The sequence below is a fragment of the Salmo salar genome, chromosome ssa03, assembly GCF_905237065.1.
Source record: "Salmo salar chromosome ssa03, Ssal_v3.1, whole genome shotgun sequence".
Lineage (NCBI taxonomy): Eukaryota > Metazoa > Chordata > Actinopteri > Salmoniformes > Salmonidae > Salmo > Salmo salar.
In genome coordinates, this window is record NC_059444.1 from 76129333 (window position 1) to 76156788 (window position 27456).

The 27456-nt window shown below is 45.8% G+C and overlaps 2 protein-coding genes across 31 annotated transcripts in view; both read right to left on the bottom strand.

Annotated features, from left to right (window-relative positions):
• Window positions 1-27456, bottom strand: part of LOC106606768 (voltage-dependent P/Q-type calcium channel subunit alpha-1A) — a 137065-nt gene that overhangs the window by 59499 nt on the left and 50110 nt on the right. For 19 of the 30 annotated variants that reach the window (XM_045715450.1, XM_045715456.1, XM_045715448.1 and 16 more), the window contains exons 9-33: window positions 27116-27160; window positions 26199-26285; window positions 25673-25879; window positions 24504-24616; window positions 23617-23729; window positions 22920-23051; window positions 22656-22728; window positions 21880-21997; window positions 21596-21663; window positions 20798-20901; window positions 18645-18695; window positions 17427-17562; window positions 16008-16657; window positions 15466-15827; window positions 15083-15218; window positions 14749-14878; window positions 14398-14457; window positions 14118-14224; window positions 9932-9943; window positions 7402-7501; window positions 6724-6884; window positions 6394-6534; window positions 5774-5975; window positions 1192-1356; window positions 142-252 (exon numbers count right to left, since the gene is read on the bottom strand). In XM_045715450.1, the coding sequence (XP_045571406.1) occupies window positions 142-252; window positions 1192-1356; window positions 5774-5975; window positions 6394-6534; window positions 6724-6884; window positions 7402-7501; window positions 9932-9943; window positions 14118-14224; window positions 14398-14457; window positions 14749-14878; window positions 15083-15218; window positions 15466-15827; window positions 16008-16657; window positions 17427-17562; window positions 18645-18695; window positions 20798-20901; window positions 21596-21663; window positions 21880-21997; window positions 22656-22728; window positions 22920-23051; window positions 23617-23729; window positions 24504-24616; window positions 25673-25879; window positions 26199-26285; window positions 27116-27160 (3584 nt within the window). The remainder of the gene's footprint in view (window positions 1-141; window positions 253-1191; window positions 1357-5773; window positions 5976-6393; window positions 6535-6723; window positions 6885-7401; window positions 7502-9931; window positions 9944-14117; window positions 14225-14397; window positions 14458-14748; window positions 14879-15082; window positions 15219-15465; window positions 15828-16007; window positions 16658-17426; window positions 17563-18644; window positions 18696-20797; window positions 20902-21595; window positions 21664-21879; window positions 21998-22655; window positions 22729-22919; window positions 23052-23616; window positions 23730-24503; window positions 24617-25672; window positions 25880-26198; window positions 26286-27115; window positions 27161-27456) is intronic. The other 11 variants (XM_045715461.1, XM_045715460.1, XM_045715457.1 and 8 more) reach the window with 6 other exon arrangements.
• LOC123741725 (uncharacterized) lies at window positions 7636-9925 on the bottom strand. The gene is made up of 2 exons (XM_045715468.1): window positions 9523-9925; window positions 7636-9471 (listed from the first exon to the last, which is right to left on the bottom strand). The coding sequence occupies exon 2, from the start codon at window positions 9453-9455 to the stop codon at window positions 8811-8813; it is 645 nt and encodes a 214-aa protein (XP_045571424.1). The 5' UTR covers window positions 9456-9471; window positions 9523-9925; the 3' UTR covers window positions 7636-8810.

The window sequence follows — 27456 nt, forward strand, 5'->3', positions numbered from 1 at the left end:
CTATAGGACAATACTTTGAGGGCAAGCTTTGGCATGTTAGATTGATAGATTGCTTAGTTAGTTAGTTATATGTAGTTAGTTAGTTAGTTACATCTAAAATGTATTCCTATCATCATTGGAAGACGTGTGTGACACACTTACCAGCACTCCAAAGGCGATGATCTTGAGCACACACTCCATGGAGAACAGCGAGGTGAACACGATGTTCAGGTTGGCCAGCACAGCCTCGTAGGCCGGAGAGGCTCCGTCATACTACACACATACACACATACACAAACACACACATACACACACCCACATGCGCACACACATGCACAAATATTTGCACATGCATGCATATACAAATATATGCACATAGACATACACAAGTACACAGAAATGCACAATAACACCAATACAGAGACAGAAATAAATGCATAAAGGAATATGACACATATCATCCAAACACACACAGAGACACAGACAACCGCAGACAGAGAGGAAGACACATCCAAACACACACAGAGACACAGACAACCGCAGACAGAGAGGAAGACACATCCAAACACACACAGAGACACAGACAACCGCAGACAGAGAGGAAGACACATCCAAACACACACAGAGACACAGACAACCGCAGACAGAGAGGAAGACACATCCAAACACACACAGAGACACAGACAACCGCAGACAGAGAGGAAGACACATCCAAACACACACAGAGACACAGACAACCGCAGACAGAGAGGAAGACACATCCAAACACACACAGAGACAGACAACCGCAGACAGAGAGGAAGACACATCCAAACACACACAGAGACACAGACAACCGCAGACAGAGAGGAAGACACATCCAAACACACACAGAGACACAGACAACCACAGACAGAGAGGAAGACACATCCAAACACACACAGAGACACAGACAACCACAGACAGAGAGGAAGACACATATGAAGACAGATAGAGACACTCACACAGGTTAGCACACACAGAGGCAGAAACATTAGTTAAATCAGATAGGTAGATAGATAGAGAGAGAGAGAGAGAGAGAGAGAGAGAGAGAGAGAGAGAGAGAGAGAGAGAGAGAGAGAGAGAGAGAGAGAGAGAGAGAGAGAGAGAGAGAGACTTCCGTGTTTAGATGTGTGTGTGAAAGGAGTGAGGGTATATATGAAGTGATATAATCAGTGTCCAGGCTTGTTGTACCTTCATCATCAGTACGATAGTATTGAGCGCGATCATAGCCATGATCGTATACTCGAATGGCGGCGACACCACAAACTCCCACATACGATACTGGAAGCTTTGCTTGTTCTTAGGCATGTGTCGCGTCAACGGTTTGGCATTAATGGCGAAGTCTATGCAGCCTCTCTGGAAACACACACATACACAGACAGACAACAATGGGTTAATATCTCACTGAAAGTGCTGTGGTCTTCAACCCTGATCCTGCAAACCCACAGGATGTGTAGGCTTTTGTTCTAAAGATGAGAAGATATTCAGCAACTCTTGGTAGGACCGTTATGACACGGTCCGAACCATGTCATCATATGTCATAACAGCTGACATAACTTGTCATAACCTGTCATAATATGGTCATAACACTGTCATGACCCAAATATGTCACCTGTTGTGACATATATTTAATTATTTTATGGCTGGTTATGACACCTACATAAGAGTGTCAAAACCCACATTTATTCAAATTAGTTTTTTTCCTTTGTTCCATTTGTTTGAGTTCCAATTGTTAGAAAGTTTATAACTTAAATCTTTTGTTGTTGTAATGAATTCTTTACAGTCATGTTTTTTCCCCATCATATTTTACATTTTTATTAATTTAAAAAAATTGCATTTCAACTTTATTTAACCAGGTAGACTAGTTGAGAACAAGTTCTCATTTACAACTGCGACCTGGCCAAGATAAAGCAAAGCAGTGCGACACAAACAACAACACAGAGTTACACATGGAATAAACAAAAGTACAGTCAATAACACAATAGAAAAAAATAAAGTCTATATACAGTGTGTGCAAATGGCATGAAGAAGTAAGGCAATAAATAAGCCATAGTAGCAAGTAATTACAATTTAGCAAATTAACACTGGAGTGATAGATGTGCAGATGATGATGTACAAGTAGAAATACTGGTGTGCAAAAGAGCAGAAAAGTAAATAAAAACAATATGGGGTGAGGTAGGTAGATCAGATGGGCAATTTACAGATGGGCTATGTACAGCTGCAGCGATCGGGATAGCTGCTCTGATAGCTGATGTTTAAAGTTAGTGAGGGAAATATAAGTCTCCAGCTTCAGTGATTTTTGCAATTCGTTCCAGTCATTGGCAGCAGAGAACTGGAAGGAAAGGCAGCCAAAGGAGGTGTTGGATTTGGGGATGACCAGTGAGATATACCTGCTGGAGCGCGTGCTACGGGTGTGTGTTGTTATCGTGACCAGTGAGCTGAGATAAGGCAGAGCTTTACCTAGCAAAGACATAGATGACCTGGAGCCAGTGGGTCTTGCGACGAATATGTAGCGAGGGCCAGCTGATTAGAGCATACAGGTCGCAGTGGTGGGTGATAGATGGGGCTTTGGTGACAAAAGGGATGGCACTGTGATAGACTGCATCCAGTTTGCTGAGTAGAGTGTTGGAGGCTATTATGTAAATGACATCGCCGAAGTCGAGGATCAGTAGTATAGTCAGTTTTACTAGGGTATGTTTGGCGGCGTGAGTGAAGGAGGCTTTGTTGCGGAATAGAACGCCGATTCTAGATTTAATTTTGGATTGGAGATGTTTAATATGAGTCTGGAAGGAGAGTTTACAGTCTAACCAGACACCTAGGTATTTGTAGTTGTCCACATATTCTAAGTCAGAACCGTCCAAGGTAGTGATGCTAGTCGGCCGGGCGGGTGCGGTCAGCGAACGGTTGAAAAGCATGCATTTAGTTTTACTAGCGTTTAAGAGCAGTTGGAGGCCACAGAAGGAGTGTTGTATGGCATTGAAGCTTGTTTGGAGGTTTGTTAACACAGTGTCCAAAGAAGGGCCAGATGTATACAGAATGGTGTCGTCTGGGAATCTGTGTCTCCAGTCTCCAGGGAATCACCCGCAGCAAGAGCGACATTGTTGATGTATACAGAGAAAAGAGTCTGCCCGAGAATTGAACCCTGTGGTACCCCCATAGAGACTGCCAGAGGTCCGTACAACAGGCCCTCCGATTTGACACACTGAACTCTGTCTGAGAAGTAGTTGGTGAACCAGGCGAGGCAGTCATTTGAGAAACCAAGGCTGTTGAGTCTGCCGAAGACGTCTGCACAGTACAATCTTTTATTGATGGCGGTTATGATATCGTTTAGTACCTTGAGCGTGGCTGAGGTGCACCCGTGACCAGCTTAGAAACCGGGTTGCACAGCGGAGAAGGTATGGGTGGGATTCGAAATGGTCAGTGATCTGTTTATCAACTTGGCTTTCGAAGACTTTAGAAAGGCAGGGCAGGATGGATATAGGTCTATAACAATTTGGGTCTGGAGTGTCACCCCCTTTGAAGAGGGGGATGACCTCGGCAGCTTTCCAATCTTTAGGAATCTCGGACGATATGAAAGAGAGGTTGAACAGACTGGTAATAGGGGTTGCAACAATGGCGGCGGATAATTTTAGAAAGAGAGGGTCCAGATTGTCTAGCCCGGCTGATTTGTACGGGTCTAGGTTTTGCAGCTCTTTCAGAACATCTGCTATCTGGATTTGAGTGAAGGAGAAGCTGGGGAGGCTTGGGCAAGTAGCTGCGGGGGGTGCAAAGCTGTTTGCCGGGGTTGGGGTAGCCAGGAGGAAAGAATGGCCAGCCGTAGAGAAATGCTTCTTGAAATTCTCGATTATCGTGGATTTATCGATGGTGACAGTGTTACCTAGCCTCAGTGCAGTGGGCAGCTGGGAGGAGGTACCCAGGCCATCTGTTCTTAAGGAGAGCATGCTAGTCACGGTCCCAACTGAGCATCCTCCCTTGGATGTTTTTGTCACACTCTTATTTTTGTCACACTCTTAAAAGCCTGGGGTTGTTACAAATAATAGCAAAAAAAATGTACAATTCCAGGGTGGCGCAGTGGTTTAAGGCACTGCATCTCAGTGATAGAGGAGTCACTACAGAGGAGTCACTGGTTCGATTCAAGGCTGTATCATAACTGGCCGTGATTGGGAGTCCCATAAGGCGGTGCACAATTGGCCCAGCGTCGCCCGGGTTAGGGTTTTTGCCGGGGTTGGCCGTCATTGTAAATAAGAATTTGTTCTTAACCTGTTGGGGCTAGGGGGCAGTATTTGCACGGCCGGATTAAAAACGTACCCGATTTAAACTGGTTACTACTCCTGCCCAGAAACGAGAATATGCATATAATTAGTAGATTTGGATAGAAAACACTCTAAAGTTTCTAAAACTGTTTGAATGGTGTCTGTGAGTATAACAGAACTCATATGGCAGGCCAAAACCTGAGAAGATTCCATACAGGAAGTGGCCTGTCTGACAATTTGTTCTCCTTCTGTGGCGTCTCTATCGAAAATACAGCATCTCTGCTGTAACGTGACATTTTCTAAGGCTTCCATTGGCTCTCAGAAGGCGCCAGAAAGCGGAATGACGTCTCTCCAGTTTCTGGGCGAAAAACAGCAAGAGATTTTGTGAGTGTTCAGGCTGAGAACAGTGACACTGGAGATGCGCGTTCATGTGAATTCTCCATGTTTTTCTTTCTCTCTTTGAATGAACACAACGTCGCCCGGTTGGAATATTATCGCTATTTTATGAGAAAAATAGCATAAAAATTTATTTTAAACAGCGTTTGACATGCTTCGAAGTACGGTAATGGAATATTTTTAATTTTTTGTCACGAAAGTGCTCGCGCGTCACCCTTCGGATACTGACCAAATCGCACAAACAAAACGGAGCTATTTGAATATAACTATGGATTATTTGGAACCAAAACAACATTTGTTGTTGAAGTAGAAGTCCTGGGAGTGCATTCTGACGAGTAACAGCAAAGGTAATCCAATTTTTCTTATAGTAAATCTGAGTTTGGTGAGGGCCAAACTTGGTGGGTGTCAAATTAGCTAGCCGTGATGGCCGGGCTATGTACTCAGAATATTGCAAAATGTGCTTTCGCCGAAAAGCTATTTTAAAATCTGACACCGCGATTGCATAAAGGAGTTCTGTATCTATAATTCTTTTAATAATTGTTATGTATTTTGTGAACGTTAATCGTGAGTAATTTAGTAAATTCACTGGAAGTTTGCGGTGGGTATGCTAGTTCTGAACATCACATGCTAATGTAAAAAGCTGTTTTTTGATATAAATATGAACTTGATTGAACAAAACATGCATGTATTGTATAACATAATGTCCTAGGAGTGTCATCTGATGAAGATCATCAAAGGTTAGTGCTGCATTTAGCTGTGGTTTTGGTTTTTGTGACATATATGCTTGCTTTGAAAATGGCTGTGTGATTATTTTTGGCAGGGTACTCTCCTGAAATCGGACAATGTGGTTAGATTAACGAGAGTCTTGTCTTAAAAATGGTCTAAAATAGTCATATGTTTGAGAAATTGAAGCTATAGCATTTTTGAGGTATTTGTATTTCGCGCCACGCGATTCCACTGGCTGTTGACGGGGACCTTATCCAGGGAGGTTAACTGACTTGCCTAGTTAAATAAAGGTTAAATATATATATTTTTAAATACAGTATCTTTGCCATCACTTTTTCATGTCATTCTTCTCCAACCTCTCTGCCTTCTCCCTCCCCCTCCTGTCCCTCTCTTCTCACCTCGTTTTTCTCTAAACTGTAATCCTCCATCATCTTGTCTCCTTGCTCCTGGAAAGTGATGATGATGAGAGCTACGAAGATATTGACGAAGAAGAAGGGGAAGACCACGAAGTACACCACGTAAAAGATGGACATCTCCATCCGGTACCCCGGGCTCGGGCCCTGATTCTCATAGGTCGCATCCACTGAATGTTTCAGCACCCTGGTGGAAGGTAGAGAGGAGAGAGGGATGGTTATGATAGGGGGAGTGGGGCAGTTGTGTTTGGCTGGGGGTTGTGTTTATGTGTTTTGGTGTGTGTATGTGTATGTGTATGTGTATGTGTATGTGTATGTGTATGTGTGTGTTTGAGAGAGAGAGAGAGAGAGAGAGAGAGAGAGAGAGAGAGAGAGTGAGAGAGAGAGAGAGAGAAAGAGAGAGAGAGCGAGAAATCGTTTTTTTGAGTGTGTGCATGAACATGTGTCTGTGTGTCTATCAGTCTGTGTGTGTGTGTGTGTGAGTGCACGTGTGTGTGTGTGTGTGTGTGTGTGTGTGTGTGTGTGTGTGTGTGTGTGTGTGTGTGTGTGTGTGTGTGTGTGTGTGCGTGCGTGCACGTGTGTGTGTGTGTCTGTACTGTACTTACTGCGGCCACCCCTCTCCAGTAGACACGGTGAAGAGGGTGAGCAGGGCCCAAAGCACGTTGTCGTAGTGGAAATCGTACTTCTTCCACTCCCGCTTCTGCGCCTTCACTTCATTATTCCGCTCATAGACTAGATATTCGCCCCTGGAACACACAACAGATTGTTCGTACTTAATACTGTGTGTGTGTGTGTGTGTGTGTGTGTGTGTGTGTGTGTGTGTGTGTGTGTGTGTGTGTGTGTGTGTGTGTGTGTGTGTGTGTGTGTGTGTGTGTGTGTGTGTCTACATCTTGTGTCCATACAGTATGTGTGTCTTCATGAGTGTGTCTCCTGACCTGCAGTCGCGCTCAAACTCTTTAGACTCGTCAGTGCAGAAGAAGAATCTTCCTTTGAACAGCTGCACGGCCACCACAGCAAATATAAACATGAAGAGCATGTAGACGATGAGGATGTTCAGGACGTTCTTCAGGGAGTTGACCACACAGTCAAACACAGCCTGGTGGACAGAGAGATACACAACAACACAGTCAGACACAGCCTGGAGACACAGAGATACACAACAACACAGTCAGACACATCCTGGAGACACAGAGATACACAACAACACAGTCAAACACAGCCTGGAGACACAGAGATACACAACAACAGTCAGACACAGCCTGGAGACACAGAGATACACAACAACACAGTCAGACACAGCCTGGAGACACAGAGATACACAACAACACAGTCAAACACAGCCTGGAGACACAGAGATACACAACAACACAGTCAAACACAGCCTGGAGACACAGAGATACACAGTCAAACAAAGGCACACAGCCCATCTGTATGCGACTGGGGCAGTGTCTAAAAAGCCAGAAAACCCTGTGCAGATTTAAATAAAGGTTAACAATGAGACAAATAAGAGGTCCAACAGCCTGGACACTGTAAGGTCCTGGGAGAAATGTTTATCAGAATGGTGGATGTGGCTGTTAACAGACAGTAATTAACGTGGTTAGAGTTGAACGTACCTTGAGCTTTGGAAGACGCTTGATAGTCTTCAGAGGTCGCAACACTCTCAGAACCCTCAGAGACTTGATTGTGCTGATGTCTTTCCCCTTACTGCTCCCCCTGTTACACACACACGCACGCACGCACGCGCGCGCACACACACACACACACACACACACACACACACACACACACACACACACACACACACACACACACACACACACACACACACACACACACACACGCACGCATGGACACACACACACACACACACACAAACAGTCAGAGAGGGAGGGGGCGGGACATGGAGGAAGCTGGCGTAGCCCCTCTTGATTCAAATAGAAGAGAGAAGAAGTAGTAGGAGACCATTCCTAGAAGGTAGCTGCTGAGTTCACTCACTGACAGGAACTCAGACACGGTTAGCATGCTGTATTATGACAGACTACTTCTACAAGGTTAAGTTGCACTGTACTTTCAGCTTTCTGTATAGCTGTTACATGCTATATAAAAATGGATTGTTCCATTCAAACTACTCTCAACAACTCTAGCACTGTGCAATGCATCATCCAACACTAAGCAAGGTGACTGAACCCACGAACACATGCACTGAAATACTGAAACAGTGCAGTCTACTCATGCTGCTTTGAAACCTATAGCTTCCCATGCTGTATTGAAACCTTGTTCTCCATTGATAGCTAGAGGAATGGGGAACTTTTCTACACAGAGACACTAGCTCTACCACTCCCCTCCCCAAGCTGGTTTCATAGCATAGCCCAAACAGCATGACATTGTGTCTTGGTCTTTGGCAAAGACAAACATATTGTGCAGGCATTTCTGGACTGAAATGCCAAGCCAAACCTCTTTCTTTTTTTTTTAGAGGGGAGACTGTGGACATACTAACATGTGTGGGAGTGGACAGGATTCTCTCTGAGTATCTGGTCATATAGAGAAGAGAAACTAGCCCTAGCACCTGGTTGGTGGAGGTAACTCTGTCCCAATTGCATATACTGTAAGATCTGAGTGAATAACTAACTAGCTGGCTAGCTAACTAGGTGGCTAGCTGACTAACTAAGGAACTAACTAACTTGCATCTCAGTGAGAGATTTCCAGATTTCTCCCTGTGTCTTCCCTACTCAGCCTCAGGGGGTAAACGGTCAGCTGTGACCTCTCCAAGGTCAGAGGTCATGGTGGGGGATGCCTGAGGTCTTCTAGAACCTCCTGCTGCGGCTGCAGCTGTTACACCAGATGTAATGCTACTTACTGGTGGCTGACTGTGTGTGTGTGTGTGGAGGGGTGTGTTTACACATCTGTTTCTGCGTGTGTGCAGGTATGTGTGTGTGTTTACAACATCTGCCTGCGATAGCGTGTGTGTGAGTATTTGTGTGCATGTGTATGTCTGATCTCCATGAGCAGCATTTCCTAGGTCTCACTGTCTCCCTCTGCTCTCTAGCTCCAGCATGACCAGCCCCCAGAACCTCCACTGTCTCCCTCTGCTCTCTAGCTCCAGCATGACCAGCCCCCAGAACCTCCACTGTCTCCCTCTGCTCTCTAGCTCCAGCATGACCAGCCCCCAGAACCTCCACTGTCTCCCTCTGCTCTCTAGCTCCAGCATGACCAGCCCCCAGAACCTCCACTGTCTCCCTCTGCTCTCTAGCTCCAGCATGACCAGCCCCCAGAACCTCCACTGTCTCCCTCTGCTCTCTAGCTCCAGCATGACCAGCCCCCAGAACCTCCACTGTCTCCCTCTGCTCTCTAGCTCCAGCATGACCAGCCCCCAGAAGCTCCACTGTCTCCCTCTGCTCTCTAGCTCCAGCATGACCAGCCCCCAGAACCTCCACTGTCTCCCTCTGCTCTCTAGCTCCAGCATGACCAGCCCCCAGAACCTCCACTGTCTCCCTCTGCTCTCTAGCTCCAGCATGACCAGCCCCCAGAACCTCCACTGTCTCCCTCTGCTCTCTAGCTCCAGCATGACCAGCCCCCAGAAGCTCCACTGTCTCCCTCTGCTCTCTAGCTCCAGCATGACCAGCCCCCAGAACCTCCACTGTCTCCCTCTGCTCTCTAGCTCCAGCATGACCAGCCCCCAGAACCTCCACTGTCTCCCTCTGCTCTCTAGCTCCAGCATGACCAGCCCCCAGAACCTGTATCTACACTATCACACTTCCCCCTTCTCTTCACTTGATTCACTTGGTTCACCTATTACTCTGTGTCCCCTACTCTTTTTATTCTCATTGTCTGTTCTGAGTCACTTATGATTTGCTTTAGATTTAGTTCAGACTCACACATGAACGATTCACATTTGATTCATGTTGAATTCACTTGAGTCGTATGTTAGTTAGAGCTGTTCCACAGAGAGAGCAGGGTGAACGACAGAGAGAGCGAGAAAGAGAGAGAGATAAAGACACTTGGGCGACAGAGAGAGAGAGATATAGACGTGGGCGACAATGAGGACAGACAGATTTAAAAAAGAAAGAGAGGAAAGCCGTGTGATCGGAAGGACAAGCAGTCAGAGTGCAGCAAAAGAGAAAGAGAGAAAGAACACAACTTTACCCGCTACTGCTCCTGTTGGTCCGGAACGGAGAGATCAGAGAGGGTCAGAGACAGCGAGACAGAGGAGAGAGAGAGAGATAGGAAAAGAAAAAGACAGAGAAGGAGAGAAAATGGTACAAAGGGGAAAGGACGGGTTTGAAGGAGGAAAAACATCCATATGAGAGACAGAGAAACAGAAAAAAAGAGTGCAAGGCCTGCGTTTTGTTAGATCCCTCCCCTCTCACATACACACATATCTTCAACCTCCCCAACATACAACCTCCTAGCTACCTGTCTGTTTGTCTGTCATATCTTCAACCTCCCCAACACTCCTAGCTACCTGTCTGTTTGTCTAACACACACACACACACACACACACACACACACACACACACACACACACACACACACACACACACACACACACACACACACACACACACACACACACACACACACACATACAGACAGACAGACAGACAGAGAACTCTATAACTGGGACACAGCACCAAACTAGTGCTACCATCGGTGCTCAACATCAATGATGCTTTAACAATTCCATAGGGTCAACTGAGGGGAACATCCATGTTAGTAACCATAGTAACCAATATCAAACCACTTCCCTTCCAGTCATCTGATTGGTCCACTAGTGTAGGTGTGTACCAGTTTCGGCCTATCAGTGTGCTGCCTTGGGAAGGGCATTATGTTCAGGCACAGCCTGTATGCCTCTATTTATTTGAGAGGCATGCAGGATGATGGCACGAGCCCAGATACTACCGATCATCAGGCCAGACACTGGATGCCGGAGTAATTAGATCAAAGTGGTGATATAGATCTCCAATGGGAGCACTCGTTCTATCTGCAATGCTGCTTGATTTTGACCAATTCAATAAGGGCACTATCTTTATATGTTAGAGTCTGCTTTGGCCCTGTGAGTTTCACTGTTATCTGACTGATCTATCAGCGTCTCTGTCTGTCTGTCTGACTGATCTATCAGTCTCTGTCTATCTGTCTGACTAATCTATCACAATCTCTGTCTGTCTGACTGATCTTTCAGTCTCTCTCTCTCTGTCTGTCTTGCTGTCTCTCTGACTGATCTATCAGAGTCTGTCTGTCTTGCTGTCTCTCTGACTGATCTATCAGAGTCTGTCTGTCTTGCTGTCTCTCTGATCTATCAGAGTCTGTCTGTCTTGCTGTCTGTCTTGCTACATGTCTGTCTGTCTGTCTGTCTGTCTGTCTGTCTGTCTGTCTGTCTGTCTGTCTGTCTGTCTGTCTGTCTGTCTGTCTGTCTGTCTGTCTGTCTGTCTGTCTGTCTGTCTGTCTGTCTGTCTGTCTGGACCTTTGTCAAACATTCCATTATACCCTGAGACTAAAAACGCAGGCCTAACACAGAAAGTGAAACACATGAACATTCATAGACACTCAGATAGACACACATATATAGAGTATGCAACACACACATACCAAAAGATACACGTATATATATGCAACACACACATACATACAGAAAGACACATATATAATGAATACACAAAGACACACATACACACAACACACACACACACACACACACACACACACACACACACACACACACACACACACACACACACACACACACACACACACACTTGACAGTGACACACACATACACACATAACATGGCATGATCAGGGGGTCAGTCCCACAGACAGGGGGTGCCACTGCCACCCTGGAGCACCGGCCACTCAGAGGAAGAGTAGCATGAAGTTGTCCCTAGACACTGATCTAGGATCATATTCATTTTTACCAGCCTAACGGGCAAGGTTAGGATTTGTGGGAGGACAATCTGGTCTTAGATCTGTGGTTTGATGCAACTTCTACCTTGAGCTTCCCAATATTCCTACAAATCATCGGAGATCATGAAAATGGAGTGAGGAGGAGAAGGAGGAATGTAGAAGGGATTGGTGAACAGTTTGTTTCTCTCCACAGGAGCAGAGTAAAGGAGGGAGGGAGGGAGGGAGGGAGGGAGGGAGGGAGGGAGGGAGGGAGGGAGGGAGGGAGGGAGGGAGGGAGGGAGGGAGGGAGGGAGGGAGGGGGGAGGAGGGAGTATTCTGCAGGAACATCCAGGTATCTTTTTCAATCTTTCTCCCTTAAAGGAGAAGAAAACTTGCATGCCCACTGTAATGGTAATAGCCCCTCTCTATGGAGGGGAAGCAAAGGGTTAAGCAAAGGGAGCTAGTGTTAGGGCCCAGGGAGTAAGGGTGGAAGAAAGGGACCTTCCCAGAGGAAATATAAGACATGCTTGGGAAGATACAAAGTGGAGTGATTTCTGTTTGCGAAACACGCAACACCCCTATCAGCTAATGAATGATCATATACTCAGAGCTATGATAGGTTCTTCATATGCATTACAGAAATGACTGTTAGTTATTGCCATTCCCATTTTTAGATGCATGTATATGGACCTCAAGTATGTATGTATGCTTATGTGCACATCATCCTCATACCCGTGCCTCCCTTTAGGGTTGGGCTTTCGATTCCATTTTGATTCAGTCAATTCAGATGATCAGTTGAAATTGAATGAACGGTTTTGAAAATATCCCAGTATTTTCTTTGAAGGGGTTCAACATTTCAAATTCAATTCCTGAATTGAGAGAATCAAAATGCCCTGGTCGCCATGTTTTTCCATTGTTCAATGATCCACCTGTATAAGGGGACTGGGTTAGCGTGGAAAGACTCACATCAATACTATCAGAATAACTCATGCACTATGTGTTCAGGTAGCATGTACAATAATCAACTCACAAGCCTTAACCAATGACTTTATATCATGCAACTATATGTACAAAATCATTGTAAAATCATATCCTAGGTCTAAATCAACCAGCCCAGAGAAATCTTGGACACCATTTCAGGCGCCGCGGTATACGATAGGAGGTCTGGATCATGAAAAAGCTAACAGTTCTAGCACAGTCCAAAAACAACCCTTTAAGCCTACCCACATTTTAGCATCACACCCAACCCAACCATTCCCTTTAGTCTGTTGATCTATCCTGTGTCGCTCCAGGTAGTCACATTAAGACTCAGCATCTCTTTTCAAGAGGGTCAATGTATCAATGTACTATTCCAAGAACTACACCTCTCTTCACTCAACCCCACCTACCCCCAACCCCACTCCAGCCCTAACCCCCTTGTCTCAACGTTAATCCTCTTCTTTTTTTACCCCATCCTGATCCCGGCTACAACCTCAACACTTGTCTTTCCCCACACCCCCAGCTCCCGTTCCATTTAGCTTTAGACCTAGCACTTCCCCCATCCTAAACCTTTATTCCATTAAGGCAGCCTTCTTCATCCCACACCAAGCTCCAGCCCCAGCGATAGTACCAGCTCCATCACCAGCCATAGCACCTGTCCCACTCCCAGCCCAAGCTCAGGCAGAAGAAGGAAGCTGAAATACCTGCTCCGTAGGAGGGGTGGAGGAGGGGTGCGGCTCAGGCCCCTCAGCTCCAGAACTGCCTGGGACACTAAAGGGTTACAGGTGCCTGGGGTGGTCCTCACACCCACGGGAGATAAGGGGGAGGAGAGGAGCGAGAGAGGGGGGCGTAGTGGATGTTGGGAGAGAAAGGGGGAGGGGGATAGTGTTGGACCGCAGGGGGGAGAAGTAGAAGAGCGAGGGAGGCAGGTGAGATGGGGAGCGGGATAAAGGACAGGAGAGGAAAGGGGTTGCCTCTGGCAAACGATGATTGAAAGGGGCATTGGGGAAACGGTAGTGCCAGTAGCCTGGGGAGTTGGATGTTATGGGAACGTTGTGGGAAGGTTGTTGATCGAGTGAGACAGAGCAAGACAGAGGAGCTAAGACTGAGACAGACTGAGACAGAGTGAGACAGGAGAGAGAGAGAGCGTGGGAGTGTGAACATGAGACAGAACAAGAGCATGGGCCATAAAGAGACGAGATAGTGACAGAAGAGAGAGTGACAGAAGAGAGAGCGTCAGAAGAGAGAGCGACAGAGGAGAGAGAGAGAGAGAGTGGGGCTTTGCTCCAGGGTGCCTGTGAGGCTGTCTGCGCAGTGGCGTTGTGACCCCTTGCAAGGACAGCAGAGAGAGGGGGCAGAGAGGAGAGGAGAGAGAGGGGGAGATGAGGGAGAGGAGGAGATGGGGCAGCAGGCAGGACAAGAGAGAGAGAGAGTTGGGGAAGAGGAGATGACGGGGCAGGAGGGTAACTTACGTGAAGGCGAAGGCCACCAGAGCACCACTAACCACTATAAAGTCCAGGATGTTCCACAGGTCACGGAAATAGGAGCCCTGGTGCAACACCAGGCCCAGATCCACCATCTGAGAGAGAGGTGGGGAGAGAGAATGAGGAAGAGAGAGAGAGAGAAAGTGAGAGAGAGAGTGAGGGGGGGTGTTAGAGTGAGGGAGACAGAGAGAGTGGATATGTTTTGTTATTGATTGTCTCACGTCAAAAAATGACAAGTATAGCTAGAGTGAAATAGATTCAGAATTACCTTAATCAACATCTCAAAGGTGAACACTCCCGTAAACACATAGTCAAAGTAGCGCAGAACCTGCATAAAGAGAGAGAGAGAGGACACAGTGTTAGCAGACGTAAAGTAGAAGCTCGCTAATAGTTCAGTTAGCATGGAGGGTAAAGTAAAAGTTAGCTAATAGCTAAGTTAGCATTGAGGGTAAAGTAGAAGTTAGCTATAATAGCTAAGTTAGCATGGAGGGTAAAGTAGAAGCTAGCTAAACTAGCTAAGTTAGCACAGAGGGTAAAGTAAAAGTTAGCTAATAGCTAAGTTAGCATGGAGAGTAAATATAAGCTAATACGGACACAGAGCTAGCATTGAGTGTCTCACATTGTTGCGAGGTGATTCTGGCCAGACGGGATCTTCTGCTGCCAGGGCGATACTGCTCATAGCGATGGTAGACAGGATACCAAACTCAAAGAATTTCAGAGTCACAATGTAGTGGCATAGTTTCCGGAACCTGATCACACACATAGACACACACAAGCATGCACGTACACACACACACACACACACAGACACACACAAGCATGCACGTACACACACAAGCACACACACACAGACACACACACATTGCAACAACAACAAAAAATGCATCATTAATATAATTAATAATGAATATACGTGTGATTGTGATTGTGATTGTGTGTGTGTGCCCACATACGGGTTGGTGGTAGAGAGGATGAACATGGAGCTATAGGGAGGCATTGGTTTGGGTCCATCTTCATCACCCTTCTCATCATCATCATCATCCTTATCCTCCTTCTTAGGCAGAGGCTCCGTGTTAGCATTCTTATTGACTGGTGGGATGCAAGAAAGAGAGGGAGGAGAGAGAGAGAGAGACAGAGGGGGAGGGAGGGGGAGGAGGTGGATAAGAAAGGAAAGGAAAGGACAGGTAAGAGTGAAGGGAAGAAACAATAATTCAGAAATAGCATGGCATGTGTGGCTGTTTCTCAATGTTTTGACTGAAGATGTGACCTGATTAACCTTGGTCATACACAGTCTCCCTCCATCCCCCTCCCCTCCTCTTTCTTCCCTCTCTCTCACCCTGCAATATGGCGTTGTGGGAAGGAAACATGGGTGGTATGTCAACTGCTGTGTGGTCCGGTATCCGGGTGCTACTTCCGTATGCAGGAACCAGGCTTCCATCTGGGCCCAGGTGGGAGCTGCTGTTGGTCAGGTGAGTGTTGAGGCCTGCAGGGCCGAAGCCTGGGCCTGGAGTAATGTGGTTGGCTGGGCTGGGGAGGCCCGAGGCTGGGCAGGGCTGCTGGGTAGAGCCTGGGGGTAGCTGGGGCTGGCTGGTGGCCAGTTTACTGTTCATGACATTGTCCATGTCCTCGCTGTACTGGCTGTCCTGTCTACAGAGGCTCTTCTGGATGGGCCGTGTGGTGGACAGGTTGGGACCATCCCTATAGAGGGAAAGAGAAGGAAAGAAAGGAAGAGAGCGAGAAATGAGAAATAGAAGAGAAGGAGTTGGGAAATGTCAAAAAGGTTCTGAGAACTACTGTATAAGGACACTGGTTGACAGAGGAAAGTGTGAGTGCGTATATATGTGTGTGTGTGTCTGTGTGTGTCAGGGTCTCCCTCACTTCCTGCGGTGTGGCCGCGTCCTCCTCCCCTCACCATCACACCCCGACTGAGTGCCATGGCGATGCCGTCTCTGCCTCCTCTCACCTCCATCACCCCCCTCTTGCTCCCCCTCGCCTTCTCCTTCTGTCCCCCTGCTCTTGTGCCGCCTTTCCCCACCTCCCCCTCCTCCACCACCTCCACCTCCCCCCTCTACGTCCTCTGGGGGCATGCGGTGCTGGCGGGGTTTTCTGTGCTCCGATGAGCCCGCCTGGACCCGTGGGTGGTGGTGCCTTCTCTGGGGCCTCTCCTCTCCACTCTGTCCCAGCATCGTTGCATCTAGGCGGGTATGGGAGGAGTGGTGGTGTTGGAGCTCCTGGTGCTCCTTGCTCTCCTTACGGCTCCTGCGGCTCTCCGTAGAGTCTGCCCGCTCGTAGGGCCTTCCAGGGCCTGAACCAGACCCTGAGCCCCCACCTCCTCCTCCCCCACCTCCTCTCTCGTGGACGTGTGTCTGCTTGCGGAGCAGCTTGTCGGCGTGCTGCTGGCTGAGGCGGGGGTCAGGCTCTTTGGTGGTCTTGTTGGTGTTGTTGTTGCGGTTCTCCTGGGGGTCCACCACTAGAGGGCGGTCTGTATGGGTCTTCATGTCAGGACGGATGTGGCGGGAGTAGTTCACCTGGAAGAAAGGGGAGGGGGGGAGGGAGGGAAAGGTTGGGTTGGGAGAGTTGTAAGCAGGGGACGGACGAAGAAGGCCAGGCGGAATCAAGGAGAGGCATAATATCATTAGAATCCCAGAGGTCATATAACCTCCTATAACGCTTTATTTTTCTAAAACATGATTAAATTATTGGTAAATTGACAAAGGCACCAACCAATATGTCACATTTGGCACCAGGTAATTACCCGGTAGTTATCAATTATGATTAACTAATTGAGGTAATTACCTGAAAGTATCAAGCAGGTAAGTATCAGCTTTACCCAGACCAATAAAAAGTGTTACCAACTTTCATAATTTCTCCCCTTTCTGTGTTCCACCGCTCACTCCACCCTTCTCCATTTGATTTGTTGTCTCTCACTGTCTCCCTTCCTCCTTACCCACCTCCCTCCTTACCCCCCTCTCTGGGGTGGCAGGTAGCCTAGAGGTTAGAGCTTGGGACAGTAACCGAAAGGTTGCTTGTTTGAATCCCTGAGCCGGCAAGGTGGAAACATCTGCTGTTCTGCCCTTGAGCAAGGCAGTTAACCCCCACAACAACTGCTCCCCTGGCGCCAATGACGTGGATGACGATTAAGGCAGCCCCCCGCACCTCTCTTGATTCAGCTTAAATGCAGTAGACACATTTTGATTGAATGCATTCAATTGTGCAACTGACTAGGTATCTCCTTTCCGTCCCTCCACTCTCCTTCCCTTCCTTCCATCCTTCCCCCCTCCCTCCCTCTCTCCTTGCCTTCCAGCGGTCCTCTGGGTCCAGTTCGTTGTAGAGGGCCTCTCTGCTGGTCATTAGAGTCTGTTTCCTCAGCTCCTTGGTCCTCTGTTCCCACACAGACTTATTACCACCCTTATTGTTCTTCTGCTGCTCCTTACTACAGGGACGGAGAGAGGGGAAAGGATGAGAGGAGGGACAGAGAGAGGGGGACCGAGAGAGAGGTAGAGGATAGAAGAGATGAGAGAAGAGAGAAGAGAGCAGGCGAGAGAAAGAGGAGGGAGGCGAGATGGAGGAAAGGTGAGACAGATGGACAGAGATTTGGATGAAAGGGGAGAAGAGCGAGGAGAAAAGAGAGGTTAAGAAATAGAGACAGAAAGCATGATGGAGAGCAGAGGAGGAGGGGAGGCAGAGAGGGAGAGAAAAGAGAGGATGGGTGGGGAGGTTAAGAGAGTGTCAAATACCAGGTTAAGCAGTGGTATCTGAGTCAATTTACAAATATACAAACACACAGACATACAGAAACCTACATACACAGGTATACAGAAATATAAACACAAGCAAATACACAAACACACACTATAGAGCTCACACACACACACGTGTAAAGGGTCACCTTGCTGGACCTACAGGGCAGAAACACAGAGCTACTGAAGGAGTATGGTCGACCACAGTTTCCCAAAGCAGTGGGCAGACCAGCCCCACTTTGGGAAACCACACAGAGAGAGGCACAAGATGGAGAATGATATTGAGGCAAGGTTAGAATATTACACAGTCGACCAGGAAACCCAAACCAAAAGGACCCAACGAAAGAACCAAAATGGAATCATCAACAAAAAGACCCAAAATGGAAGTTCTGAGAAAAAAGGGCAAAACTCAGATGACACTCTATTCTCCATATTTTGCACGACCCTTATGAAAGGCTCAGGTCAACAGTAGTGCACTATATGGGGAATAGCGTGCCATTTGAGATGTTGCCAACGAAAGAACCAAAATGGCGCCCCGGCCCCACTAACTCCTTTTCCCAGGGACCACAGTCAACCACAGTAAAGCCACAGCCATACTGCGGGGAGCAGCCAACAGAAAATATACTCAAAATAAGCCAACTCAAAAACCAACAAAAAAGCAAAGGAGTAAAAAAATCATAATTAGGGGGGGATAATTAGAACAGGATGGTCTAAAGGAGGAGAGGAAAGGAAAAGCGGGCGAAAAGAAACAGAAGGAGTATAAATGAGTAAATACCAGTCCAGAAAGGGGTCGGAAGCGTTGTGACCTGTGCTGTTTACTTTCTCGCTGAGGAGGGAAACAGTCGGTGAGTGACATGACACAGAGAACACACGCGTGCCTAATTCACACTATATGACCAACCAGAACCTAGCCAAGCAGAGCTGTACTGGGCTGTACTGTACTGGGCTGGCCTGGCTACGCATCCATCAGAGTGGCTGGAACCATGCTGGAAAGAACCATGTCTGAGCCAGCACAGTACATTTAAGGTCGGCCCTATAGTGTGAATGAGGCAACACACTCCTCAACCCTCACCAACACACACACACACACACACACACACACACACACGACTTTACACTAACACATACACACACACCATTTCAACTCACACTGCTCAGACAACCATCTTGCTATGTCTCTATTCATCTATCTCTCCATTTCTATTCTGTTCTCTTTTTCTTTCTCTTTTTTATCTTCCTCTCCTTTCTCTCTCCATTTTTCACCTTTCTTTCTCTTGCACAAACTTGATTTATCCCTCTAGACTTTTCTCATACTATTTCTCTATCTCAGGATCCACATCCCCCTTCCACTACACAGGCGTCCATATCTCTCTAGCTCACATTTTGTCTCTGTTGCACAAATTCTATTGCACTGTCTTCAGAGTATCTACACATCTCTCCATTCATTCTACCATACACAGACTGCCCTTCAAACGAAGGCAGTTTCTATCTCTCTACAACTAGGCAGAGAGACAATAATAGCCACATGTTCTCTTACAGCGGATATCTCAAGTCACAAACCATTACCCAAGTCTTCTTGTTGTCATGACATGTTTACAACATGTGTTATGTCATCATTATAATAGTGTTATGTCATCATTATAATAGTGTTAAGTCATCATTATAATAGTGTTATGTCATCATTATAATAGTGTTATGTTATCATTATAATAGTGTTAAGTCATCATTATAATAGTGTTATGTCATCATTATAATAGTGTTATGTCATCATTATAATAGTGTTATGTCATCATTATAATAGTGTTATGTTGGCCTTGTGAAGGAGGTGTCAGGTAAAGTGTAACCCATTTAGATCCAGAGAGAAATCTTCTTCCCAGAGTCCCAGACAGGGACTCAGAGTATCTCCTAACCTGCTTTAGCAAGTTTGGAGATTCCAGCTTGGAAAATCCCTGCTTGCAAAGCTATTATATCATCCACATATGTGGATGAATGATTTGGATTTATACTGGCACGGTGGGGCAGTGCTAGGAATGACATCACAGTCACCTCATTAGTGGAAACCATTCCTAGTATTGCCCTATCAGTGCACCTTTAGCTGTCTTGCAGACTAGGAAACATGTCCAAGACACAACAATAGTCAACACACCACACAAAAGTACACATCAAAAGTGGGCTACATCAGAGATTGACTGTGTGTGTGTGTGTGTGTGTGTGTGTGTGTGTGTGTGTGTGTGTGTGTGTGTGTGTGTGTGTGTGTGTGTGTGTGTGTGTGTGTGTGTGTGTGCATGCGTGTGCGTGCGTGTGTGTATGTATATAAGTATTTGCTTGCATACGTGTTCATGTTTCAGAGTAGAAACAACAGTTGTAACCTTACTATATTAGTAGTGGAGGTCAACTCTATGTGTGATATTGGACGTGTCCCTACGTCCTCAGGCTCCCCTGCTGGGACATTATAAGGGCTGTGGACCGTGGACACACTGTGAACTTCACCTTTGAGAGAACTGAGCTGCAGAGAAAGGATCTAAGACTCACTGCCTCCTACTGGAGGAGGAGATCAAATGCTGTGTGTGTGTGTGTGTGTGTGTGTGTGTGTGTGTGTGTGTGTGTGTGTGTGTGTGTGTGTGTGTGTGTGTGTGTGTGTGTGTGTGTGTGTGTGTGTGCGTGTGTGTGTGTGCGTGTGTGTCTTTGTACATGTGTGTGTGTGTGTGTGTGTGTGTGTGTGTGTGTGTGTGTGTGTGTGTGTGTGTGTGTGTGTGTGTGTGTGTGTGTGTGTGTGTGTGTGTGTGTGTGTGTGTGTGTGAGCAAGCAAGTAAGCAGGTGTCTGTATGTGCAGCTGAAAAGTGAATACACTAAGAGAGATAAGGGGGCAAGGATGAGAGAAACAACAGAGAGAGATATGGAAACAGAGAAAGAAAGAGAGATACTTACGCCACTATGGACAGGTTGGCTGCAGACTGAGGGCTGACTTCGGCCACCTCCTTGGCTTTTTGCAAAGCATTTTTCTTGGAAGCGGCTTCCTCTTCCTGCTCGTCCTACCAAAAAAAGCGAGTGAGAGAGAGAGGGGGGGAGGAGGGGAGACGGGAAATACATAGGAGGGAGAGAGAGAGGGGGGGATAAAAAGCAGAGATAGAGGAGGTTGATACAGATGGTAGACAGAGTGAGAGAAGAGAGCAATGACCTTTATAGATATAGTTATAGATAGGAGAAAGAGGGACGTTGACAGATACAGATACATGGAGACACAGAAGAAGAGGTGAAGCGAGAAGGCTGACTCCGGCCCCAAAATCAGGCCACGCGAGAATAAAGCATGAAGCAGACCAAGTGGGGATTTCTTTGTATGGCGACAATGAGAGAATTTTGAATTTGGTCAATAGAAAATGTAATTGCTAATTTGCAAAGTGAGGCTTATTTGATCGAATAAAAGTTTCAGAATGTTTAGGTTATTACTGATATAAGTGGACGCACGTGGCATGCCTGTTGTTCACATGCGTATCTGCCCTCTCATTGGCTAGAATGTTCCCGCCTGTTCCCGCCTTACCAGCCTGCCTTTCGCCTTTGCAGACATTTATTCCCATCGTTAGAGCATTCAGTCCAATATCTGTCAATATACAGATCATTTTTGATGGGGAGCTAGAGCTGACAGGGTGAGAGGTCATTTCCTGAACTGAAGGGTCATTCTATTTGACCCCAGTAGGCGTGGCTAGTTCAGTGTACAAAGTACTGTACCTTAGTGAGTTCCTGTGCATTGGCCAGATTATCCACAGCAATGGCCAAGAACACATTCAGCAGAGTGTCTGAGAGCAAAGGGTTAAAGACAGAAACTACACCGTGTGTGTGTGTGTGTGTGTGTGTGTGTGTGTGTGTGTGTGTGTGTGTGTGTGTGTGTGTGTGTGTGTGTGTGTGTGTGTGTGTGTGTGTGTGTGTGTGTGTGTGTGGGTCTGTGTATGTTTGTGTGTGTGTGTGTGTGTGTGTGTGTGTGTGTGTGTGTGTGTGTGTGTGTGTAAGGATACAGTTGCCGAAAAGTGTGAGCACGATGAAGAAGACTGAGAAGACCATTCCGTTGTTGACTCCTCCCTGAGACTCTATTCCATCATACATAACCATGTTCCAGTCTTCTCCGGTCAGGATCTGGGGGACAAGACACTCTTAATAAACATGTAGGATCTTCATTTGAGGCAGTTTGCTATAGCAGGGAAGAAATCCCCCAGCAACACGAAATGTGAATTATTATGTGGATTCTAATTACTGGACATTTATTGTAGGGGTTGATACATTTTTCGTTAGGGCAAATCAAGTCTGACATTTTAAAGTGGAAATTACAAACTTTAGAAGCCTTTTTATACCTTGAATACACTACAAGTTTGCATTTTCTGCGGATCGGGACATTTCTCAGAAACAAAAGAGTGATAAAATTAAGATCCTACATCTGTACACACACAGACACTCATACACTCGTACTACTGTACACATACACTCTTATACACACACACACACTCTTATACACACACACACACTCTTAAACACACACACTTAAGCACACACACTCTTATACACACACACACACTTATAAATACACCCTTTGCACACGTTAGGACTGCTTATCTTGGGACTGCTTACACACTCACCTTTCCCTACCTTTACACTCATCTATCCTCTTTCTTTCTCTCCTATCCCCCATTTCCAGTGTGCTACCCCTCCCACTCTTCTCCTGCCCTCTTATCTCATTCCATTATCTCTTTCCTTTCTCTCCCCTCTCCACTCCCCCCTCCCGTCTTTATCCACTCACCTGGAACACAGTCATTATTGCTGCAGGGAAAGTATCAAAGTTGGTCGGGGGAGTGCCAGATTCAAAATTAAACCTAAAGGATAAACAGAGAGAAATGGAGGAAGAGAGAAAGAGAGAGCGAGAGAAAGATAGCGAGAGAGAGAGAGATTAAAAATGACACCAAACAGTCAGACACTGAAGATAAAGAGTGACAGGGGAAGGGGAGGAAGGGGGAGGAAGGATGAAAGTGGCAAGAAAAGAGGGGAAAGAAGAGGAGGTACTGACTGTCCTCCGAAGAGTTGCATGCCCAACAGAGCGAAGACGACGATAAAGAGGAAGAGGAGGAAGAGCAGGCTTATAATGGATTTCATGGAGTTGAGCAGAGATACAACCAGGTTCCTCAAAGACGCCCAGTACCTGACAGAGAGAGAGAGAGAGAGAGAGAGAGAGAGGGGGAGGGGCGGGGGAGAGAAATCACAGCAGCAAGATTTGTGACCTGTTGCCACAAGAAAAGGGCAACCAGTGAAGAACAAACAACATTGTAAATACAACCCATATTGATGTTTATTTATTTTCCATTTTGTACTTTAACTATTTGCACATCGTTACAACACTGTATATAGACATAATATGACATTTTAAATGTCTTTATTATTTTGGAACTTGTGTGAGTGTAATATTTACTTTTCACTTTTTATTATTTATTTCAATTGCTTTGGCAATGTAAACATATGTTTCTTCCCATGCTAATAAAGCCCCTTGAATTGAACTGAGAGAGGTGGGGAGAGAGTGTGGGAGAGAGGAGCTTGTAGAGAGAGAGAGAGAGAGAGAGAGAGAGAGAGAGAGAGAGAGAGAGAGAGAGTTTAGAAAAGCCTATACATTTCTAATTGCCTTTCATGGTCGTTTGTTAATGAGACATGCTGACAAACAGATTGATAAGATATCCGATACAGAGGTTGAATCAAAGTCAGTAGAGACTTACTTGGTGACTTTGAAGATTCTCAGTAACCTTAGAGCTCGTAACACACTGATACCAAAGGATGTCCCAGGCTGGATAAAACCCCACAGCACCTCGAATATGCTGCCACATATTACCTGCCACACACACACACACACACACGATTAGTGATGTTATCCAAAACATGCGGTCAAAAATTATATGTGTGTGTTTACTGTATTGGTGTGTGTGTGTGTGTGTGTGTGTGTGTGTGTGTGTGTGTGTGTGTGTGTGTGTGTGTGTGTGTGTGTGTGTGTATGCGTGTGTGCATGTGTGTGTGTGTGCAGTGTATTCATGTGTTTACTGTGTGTGTGTGTGTGTTTACTGTGTGTGTGTGTGTGTGTGTGTGTGTGTGTGTGTGTGTGTGTGTGTGTGTGTGTGTGTGTGGTGTGTGTGTGTGTGTGTGTGTGTGTGTGTGTGTGTGTGTGTGTGTGTGTGTGTGTGTGTGTGCAGTGTATTCATGTGTTTACTGTGTTTACTGTGTGTGTGTGTGTGTGTGTGTGTGTGTGTGTGTGTGTGTGTGTGTGTGTGTGTGTGTGTGTGTGTGTGTGTGTGTGTGTGTGTGTGCAGTGTATTCATGTGTTTACTGTGTTTACTGTGTGTGTGTGTGTGTGTGTGTGTGTGTGTGTGTGTGTGTGTGTGTGTGTGTGTGTGTGTGTGTGTGTGTGTGTGTGTGTGTGTGTGTGTGTGTGTTGTGTGTGTGTGTGTGTGTCTGTGTGTATGCGTGTGTGCGTGTGTGTGTGTGTGTGTGTGTGTGTGTGTGTGTGTGTGTGTGTGTGTGTGTGTGTGTGTGTGTGTGTGTGTGTGTGTGTGTGTGCGCGTGTCACATATGCACTGTGTGTACCCTAGAGTAGACGAGTTCCACCACTCACAATGCAGTCAAAGCAGTTAAAGGAGGAGTGAAAGTAAGGCTGTGACCCCAGTCCATAAATCTTTATACCCATCTCAGACATGAAGATACTCAAGAAGACGAACTCTGCAAAGTCTGGAAGAGGTGAAAAGAGAGAGGGAACAGGGGGAGAGAGAGCGGGAAAGATCAGACATGAGCGAGCAAGCAAGAAAATGCACGAGGATGATATCAAAAGAAAAGGAATAAAGAGGGGCATTGAAAAATTCACTGTAAGAAGCAATCAGAGAGGCAGAAAGACTGTCACGATCCCTCCGGAACTTTCATTACGCACACCTGTCCCCTATTCCCACTGATTAGTACTTGTATATGTGTCCCCTTTGGTTTCCATTGGGCTGTCGATTATTGTTACTATGTCCATTGGTGCATGTGAGTACCTGTGCTTTTTGTTTTGGGCTTTTGTGCCCTTGTGGATTGCCAGATGATTACAGGTCTCGTCCCGTGTGATAATCATTGTGCGCGTGTGTTATTTATTCAAGGTTCTCCTCACTCTTTTGTTTTGGTTTCAATCCTGTGTTTTTGTTACGTATTTGTTTGGTCTTCGTCCCTGTGCCTTTACACGGTACGCTGTAATTTGGGGCTTAATAAAAAAAACTATTACGCGTTCCTGTATCTGTCTCCCGAATGTCCTTTAAGCCAACGTGACAGAATGTCCTTTAAGCCAACGTGACAGAATGTCCTTTAAGCCAACGTGACAGAATGTCCTTTAAGCCAACGTGACAGAATGTCCTTTAAGCCAACGTGACAGAATGTCCTTTAAGCCAACGTGACAGAATGTCCTTTAAGCCAACGTGACAGAATGTCCTTTAAGCCAACGTGACAGAATGTCCTTTAAGCCAACGTGACAGAATGTCCTTTAAGCCAACGTGACAGAATGTCCTTTAAGCCAACGTGACAGAATGTCCTTTAAGCCAACGTGACAGAATGTCCTTTAAGCCAACGTGACAGAGAGGTAGAGAGAGAAATAAAGAAAAGTATCTAGAATTTCCATCCATCCTTTATCCCTCCCTCCTACCCTCTATCCCTCCCTCCCTCCCTCCCTCCCACCCTCCATACCTCCCCCTCCCTCCCTCCCTCCCTCCCACCCTCCATACCTCCCTCCCTCCGTACCTCCCTCCCAGTATGTCTACTCACAGAGGAAGTCTGAGAGTGGTTCAGGCTGGTCGTAGTGTACTACAGCCACACACATGGTGTTAAGTCCCACCAGACACAGTACACTCCAGTAGAAATACTGGGTCTTCACAATGCGTCGGATGAAGAAACGCAGACGACGCTCCCTCTTATGGAAGTTAGAGCCCTCCAGCTTTGAACTCTTCAGACTGGCCCGCGCAAAGGGAGAACCTGGGAGGAGAGGAGAAGAATGGGGAGAGGAGAGGGGGATAGTGGAGAGGAGAAGAGTGGGAAGAGGAGAGGGGGATGGAGGAGAGGAGAAGAGTGGGAAGAGGAGAGGGGGATGGAGGAGAGGAGAAGAGTGAGAAGAGGAAAGGGGGATGGAAGAGAGGAGAAGAATGGGAAGAGTAGAGGGGATGAGGAGAGGAGAGGAGAGGAGAAGAGTGGGAAAAGGAGAGGGGGATGGGGACAAGAGTGGAGAGAAAAAAAAAACATTTGGTTAGGATGTAACATCTTGTGTGTGCGTGTGCATATGTGTGGTGTTTCTTACCCACTGCCAGGTCTCCATTCCCATCCTCTGGGTTAAGGAGATCTGTTTTGTTCTTGTGGTTTTTGATGGTGGGTCTCCTGCGGGTGCCTGAATGGGAAAAATAGAACACAGTGACGCACAACTGCTCACTATAGAACACGCAAACAAACACTGGCACAGAAGCAAATATGCTACATTTACACTAGTAAAGATGCTACATTTACACTAGTAAAGATGCTACATTTACATTAACAAAGATGCTACATTTACACTAGTAAAGATGCTACATTTACACTAGTAAAGATGCTACATTTACATTAACAAAGATGCTACATTTACACTAGCAAAGATGCTACATTTACACTAGCAAAGATGCTGCATTTACACTAGTAAAGATGCTACATTTACACTAGCAAAGCTGCAACATTTACAATAGGAAAGATGCTACATTTACACAAGAAAATATTCTACATGTACACTAGCAAAGCTACAACATTTACAATAGGAAAGATGCTACATTTACCGTGGCAAAAATGCTCTGGTTACACTAGTAAATATTCTACATTTACACTAGCAAAAATGCTACATTTACACTAGCAAATGTGTTACATTTACACTAGCAAAGATGCTACATTTACACTAGGAAAGATGCAACATTCACACTATTAAAAATGTTACATTTACACTAGCAAAGATTATACATTTACACAAGTAAAGATGATACATTTAGCAAAGATGCTACATGTATACTAATAAAGAGGCTACATTTACACTAACAATGATGCTACATTTACACAATGTTATATTTTCTCATTGTCTGTCTCTATATACCTTCTAACATCATATCTATGTCACTACACACACACACACCCACACACCCACACACACACACACACACACACACACACACACACACACACACACACTTGGGTAAATACCGTCAAAGGCATCAGGGTCTTCATCGTCTGCTAAGATCACTTCTTCTATAGGAAGGAAAAGTGAAATAAACAATATCATGGGAATGTATATGGCAATATGTAACATATATAACATAAATATATAACATATATAACATAAATATATAACATATTTAAGATAAATATATAACATATATAACATAAATATATAACATATGTAACATAAATGTAGAACATATGTAATTTAAATATAGAACATAAATATATAACATATGTAACATAAATATATAGCATAAATATATAACATATATAACATAAATATATAACAAAAATATATAACATATGTAACATAAATATATAAC

Coding starts and splice junctions, on each gene's coding strand:
- LOC123741725 (XM_045715468.1), bottom strand. CDS start 9,455: ATGCTGGAGCTAGAGAGCAGAGGGAGACAGTGGAGGTTCTGGGGGCTG.